General features: G+C 40.6%; 1 protein-coding gene across 1 annotated transcript; it reads left to right on the top strand.

The window, feature by feature from the left end:
* Positions 1 to 255: 255 nt before the first annotated feature.
* LOC118735872 lies at positions 256 to 4164 on the top strand. Its single transcript, XM_036465863.1, has 4 exons — positions 256 to 569; positions 637 to 764; positions 819 to 2145; positions 3753 to 4164. The coding sequence occupies exons 1-4, from the start codon at positions 522 to 524 to the stop codon at positions 3834 to 3836; spliced, it is 1587 nt and encodes a 528-aa protein (XP_036321756.1). The 5' UTR covers positions 256 to 521; the 3' UTR covers positions 3837 to 4164.
* The last annotated feature ends 1836 nt before the right edge of the window (positions 4165 to 6000 follow it).

Here is a 6000-nt window from a genome sequence, read left to right as displayed (position 1 = left end):
CGCTTTGCGAATAACCGTGCTATGAAATGCCGCACAACTGGAGAATTTCAAGAACTTCTTCACGGATACTTATTAGGTTATTTAAAGCGGCAAATGACCACCAAACCATAATCTTAGCAGACGAATGTGCCAATGAAAATCGTAAACGTGAATTGTTGGTGAAAATGTTGGACCAAAAAGTTTTAATAAAATATATAAAAATTTTGGGCGGGACGAAGTTCGCCGGGTCTGCTAGTATGTACATATATGTACATATTTGAATGTCTAAAATTTCCAACTGGGTATTTTATAACCAATCAAGAAACAGCTGATCCTAGCACTTTCTGAACAGCTGGTGCATTCATCGTCGATTAAATGAACTGACGCAATTAGTTGGTAAACCATTCAGTATACCAGTTAACGTTATAAAAACCGTTAAATACGTACTCAAACGAGTTAAATTTTTTTGAATTTACATACATACGTACGCAGCTAGTTAATGATTGGTGACATTTTTTCTCACCAAGTTGTGATTTAATATTATGAATAATAATAAGCAAACAATTAGAATTGTTGGACTGCCTAGAAGTGTATGTTTGGAATAAATAAATAATAATTAATTTATTGCGCATATAATTAGTGCTGCTTTTATTTTAGTTATCAATTCGAAAGCTTTCTATTCTGTTGAATCGTCATAAGCAAGCGTGGAAATTGGAAGATTTAATACCACTAGAGACATGCTTGGTAGCCATAGTTTGCTGTGAAACTGAAGAAACGTATGACAGGTAAGATAAAAAGTATTTATACATTCAGGAATCATCTACTGAGTTTTTTCGCAGCTTTATTAAACTATCGTCAATTCCGCCGTTTTCCTTATTTCCTGGCTTACGAGTTTACAATTTACCTCCTGCAACACACTATACCCAGCAACTAGAATTAAACTTAACATCAACGGCTAGCCTTTTATACCTTAATACTGATTGCCTGCGTATTGTATTCGAACAATGCTCGCTCAAGTGTCAACTGGCCTTAGCCAAGGTGTGCCATTATTTTCACAAAGTCATCGTGGACATTTGGCGCCAGCGTTATGCCACCTTGCTCTTCTCACTTTACCACTTCAAAGTCGTCCATGAACTGAACGACAACGAATTGTGGGATTTTTGCCTGCTGGTCGGTCCGCATGTTCACCGCTTGATATTCAACAGCGTACTCTTCTTCCCCGTCATACAGCGTTTCATTGCCGATCAGCCGGGCAACATGATGCAGAATGCCAAGCGCTACATGAATATCATACTTTGTCGTCATTTAGTGCACTTCGCGCCGCTGCAAAGCTTTGAGGTGCAAGGCAAGTTCCTCGCCGAATATACCGTGCGTGAATTGGCGCGTTACTGTCCGCAGCTGCGTGCGCTGCAGCTGCTGGACGCGGGCACACGCTGGCTGTTGGGTAAACACTTTCACTTGCTACGGCGCGTGGAATTGCTCAACTTGCACGATTGCGAGAACCTGCGGCGTCGTCTAATGCGCAAAACTTGCCATGCCTTACAGCTTAAATCATTGAATTTGGTGGAATGTAAAGAGCTGCTACATCCACCTACCATTTGGCAGCTATGTATGCACTTTCAGATGTTGCAGCAGCTGCATTTGACAGCTCTGGCGGATACACCCTTGCTGGCGGCCATATTGGAGTTGCCAAAATTGAAAGAGTTAAAATTCTACTGGTTAAATGATTTTGTAGAATTCGTGAAATCGCTCTTTACTGAGCTCTCTCTCAGGCGCCGGGAGTCATTGTGTACGTTGCACTGCGCGAATGAGTCTATTTTTCTAGAAAATGCTTCACAGCGCGTTTGGCGTGCGGGTGAATATGCGGCCATGCGTGAGCTGGCGACCATCAATGGGCGACCATGGCAGTGGCAGGAATGCTTCGACGAGTGGTTAAAGTTGTTGGGTGATTGTACATCGCTGGAGTCACTTACCTACGAGTACTGTCGGGTTTTTAGTTACGAACAGATTTTGGCACTACCAAAGATGGGTAGCCATCTGAAATTGATTCGACTTATTGGCTGCCGTGATGAGTGTGATGAGAAATTGATCAGGTCATGGATGCAGCAGCAAAATCAAGGATGTCGGTTGTGCATTGAAGGAGAATTACCTTGGGGTACCGTCCAGGTGAGCGTACACACACATATGTACACATCCAGCCCTGACCGCCAAAAAGATATAAGCGACATTTTTTTTTTTAATTTTATTTTTGATGCAGAATTGTATATGGCTGCTCAAGCAACATTTCTGCATCAAAAAGAAAATTTTGGAAAAAATGTCGCTTACGTCTTTTTGGCGAGAGCTGTAGAAACGTCGTTTAACCGCCCTATTCCACACAGCTTAACAGCTTAAAATAAATTTGAGGCATAGTATTAGGCGCAGTTGTAAAGGCAATAGTCAGCCGCTGAGTTTTGTCAGTGGTGTGGGAATAGGGCGGTAAGTCAAGGCATAACAAGGTAGAAGTGATTTCGACATTTCTCTCTTTTGAACTGCGACTGAAATGTCAACTCTTAACCCTATACCAAGGCGAATTATAAGGTGATAGCAGGAGTACAAAAACAAAAATTTACATGTATTTTGTTGTTGCTTTGACGGCATAAACTGTCAAAATCTGTAAGAGTGTGTGTAGAAATTCAAACAAAATTTTTCAATTTGATATCAGAAGCCGTGCGACGAAACACATACACAAAATCAGCTGAGCTAGTAACACCACCTTATATAAATTCGCCTTGCCCTATACTATTCAAATTTTTTTTTTCATATAAATTTTCAATTGTGAGCTGTGCGACTGATTTTAAATACATAATAAAATGAAAAGGAATTGCGAGCGGTGCGTTGTGTTTGTCAAGAGCCTGGACAACAAACTTGTGCGTTATTTTAAACCTTCGAATTGTCAAGTGAAGCGACAACGGAGGGCAAATTGCTGCGATGTTTCATTAGGAGACTCTTCACGTGGGGTCGTGACTTTATTTGTTGCCTATCGCAGCTGAGTATTTCTAAGTGGACGCGTTTGGTCCCAGGTGCAGGATTTATCATACCGAATATTAAAAGAAAATCTCCCTTTCATATACACACATGAATAGGCCAAATTTCAAATAGTGGTCTGATAAAACCTAAACCAGTATTCCTTGTTGACATAAAGAAACTGAAAGTAATTTTTTCGAATTTCGAATAGCAAAAATTTAATAGCTAAATTATTGAAGTTAAGTTCTAAAGTAAATTTAGAAGAATCAAACTTTTTTTAATGTCTAACATATTTTAGAATTAAGTATTTGAATAAAAAAATAAATGCTCAAAAACATTGGGATAGTAAAAGCAAGAAAATTGTCAAAACGGTTTTATAAATGAGTGTGTTTCATTTAGTGTGTAATTTTGTGTAAGTATGCATTTCCACATTTACATTAAACCGAAAATTCAATAAATAAAATGAAGCTGATTCTAATGAGATTTTAAATATTTTCATATTTACAAAAACTTTCATTCCAAAGATGTTGAGTTCTATCAAATATTGTAAATGCATACCAAAGGGTTAACTTCTTTGTTTACATTTTTTGACATTACAGTCAGGTATGAGAGAGCTCGACTGAATTGTCACTTCTATCTTGTTGAATATGCCTTGGTTTAAGTGCTTCCTATTTACCAAAGTGCCTACAGCCAAACGATTTCCCTTACAAATTTCAGAATGTAAGGTAGTTTTGCGTTTTTTATCGTATATGTTTTACTTGTAATTCCAGCGTTTGAGAGATCGCGTAATGCCCTTTCGCAGGGAAAATAATCACCAGCCTATTTACCGCAGCATTGAATGCCATTTCAAATAACATACAAAAATATATTTACATATGCATAAGTTCATAAAATCAAAATACGAGTACATAACTATTAGTTGCGTTTCCGGTGCTTCACGGTTTGCAGGTTTTTACAGGAAGGTGTTCCCGGTCGCCAACTTCCTTTATTAATGGCGAAAACAGCTTTTACTGCAAAACCTGCAAATCGAGAATTAGCTGGAACTGTGCTATTTTCTATATACATATGTACATATATATTTTTTAGGAACTTTTTGCTAAAAATATAGAACTTGCCAACACCGAAACCTGTTGTACCTCCAAACCAAATTTGGCAGGAGATGATGGAAGCGCCAACAACCAAAAAAACGAAATTAAAAAATAAAGTTTATATTAAAAATAAACGGTTTTTATATGACAAACCTTCGATTTTTCTCTCTCTGACAGTATATAGTAAGAATATTCCCTTCAAGGTGAAGTGCCCGTCTTTTAGGTATGGGGCTACGGTTAAACTGCTCTACTTAATCTCGATTCTTTCATTATGATCGTGCAACAAACCGGTGCTGGATCATTCCGGGCGCAGAAGTCCAGTTAAATGGGAACAGAATTTTACTACCATTCACCTGGGAGTGGCCTGAAGTGATTCTGGTGCATACGGTTCAAATCGCAGCTCCCAACGTCCCAATAGGCAGCGATCAAACACCCGTTTGGGAGCAAGCTAAAGTGAGAAAGCGTAAAACTTTGTTAAAACCCCGCCCAATGGATAAGAAAAACATGCCCCAGATGGGACCCTCTTCTTTTTATGACGAATACGGCAAACGTATAACGGACTATGACTTCAGGGTATGCACCTGGAATAGCTGGCGGATGAACGTCTAGGCGCAATCTGTAGCAAAACAAGATTCTTCAACTTTCGCTCATCTGTGCCCACGCACGGACGGAAGAGAATTACGATGCGTACAAGGATCCCTTCTATGAGTGCTGGGAGCGTAAATTTAATGCCAAGGTGGGCAAGGAAGGAACTTTTGGCGCCACTGTCGGAAAATTCAGCCTCCACGACGAAACGTCCGATAACGGACTGAGGCTAATCGACTTCGCCGGGGCCCGAAACATGGTAATATGCAGTACTAGATTCAAGCATAAAAAGATCCATAAAACTACGTGGCTGTCTCTAGATCGTAAAACTAGAAACCAAATCGAATATTTCGCACTCATTAAGTACCGCCGCCGAAGAAGTAGTCGGATTTCAGCGAGCCCGAAAGAACAACTGGTACGATGAGGAGTTCCAGGAAGCTGCAGAGAAAATAATGTCGTCTACAGAGCCATGCTGCGATTGGACGCAACGCGTGCCATGTGGGACCGTTATAGGAAATTGCAAAAGGCAGTGAGACGTATCTGTCGGCCGAAAAAAAAGCACGATTTTTATATCGTGACGGGGACAGCGGTCGTATGTGTTCTCCAAGCGCTCATAAAAGAGATCCTTGGATGCTTCGTCCTTCTCGTACGTCGGGGCGTGGGCGCAATTAATCGAGGACTACAAATTAATCGTCAAATTACAACGCCCATAGCGGATGACCCTGGGAAATGGAATAGGTATCATGCTTTACGAATTATTAGGGATAATGCCGCCATCCGATTGCTAGATGTTCTCGTCAAACAAATAGCTGCTATACATGGTTTGGAATTTGTGGTTTCGTGAACCCTATAATTCGCACTAAGACCCACTCGCATCAGTGAATGAATTGCCACATTTCGCATCAAAGACTCGCATCAAATACTCAAGAGAGATCCATAAGAGCTTGGACAAGCTACTAGAGGATGATTGACTGCAGTAGAATCTAATACAAGCATCAAAACATCTGGTATAGATATACATATATAAATAGTGTAAGCACTGCGACCAGTAAGTCCATTGTGTTCGCAGCTCATCACAACAATTCAGTAGAAAGTGTTGGTGTACCTCTCTTGGCCATAGATGCCCTATGCTCCTCTCCCTTCTACATGAAATGGCTTGACGCTTCAAGAAGAGCTGTAATGTTTTCGCCTAGGCAGAGTCACAGAAGCGTGTTGGGATGGCGCAGGTCCTATTGGGGTCGGGGCAGAAGCCAATCTGGTTAAATGATGGGCTTTCTCATTTCCTCCGATACCCCTTGGCCCTGGGGGGAGATTCTGTAATCAGTTAGCGTCAAGTTTCAGATCG

This window comes from Rhagoletis pomonella, unplaced genomic scaffold, assembly GCF_013731165.1.
Source record: "Rhagoletis pomonella isolate Grant_MI unplaced genomic scaffold, Rhpom_1.0 Rhpom_scaffold_00003, whole genome shotgun sequence".
Classification (NCBI taxonomy): Eukaryota; Metazoa; Arthropoda; class Insecta; order Diptera; family Tephritidae; genus Rhagoletis; species Rhagoletis pomonella.
The sequence above is the reverse complement of the archived record's forward strand: the minus strand, read 5'-3'. Positions and strand labels throughout refer to the sequence as shown.

What these genes read in the sequence shown, in the direction of transcription:
- LOC118735872 (XM_036465863.1), top strand. Translation starts at nt 522, where the DNA reads ATGAATAATAATAAGCAAACAATTAGAATTGTTGGACTGCCTAGAAGT. An exon ending in TTGTTGGACTGCCTAGAAGT is followed by an intron (nt 570 to 636) that starts GTATGTTTGGAA and finishes CTTTTATTTTAG; the next exon opens with TTATCAATTCGAAAGCTTTC. An exon ending in TACCTTGGGGTACCGTCCAG is followed by an intron (nt 2,146 to 3,752) that starts GTGAGCGTACAC and finishes TTGTAATTCCAG; the next exon opens with CGTTTGAGAGATCGCGTAAT.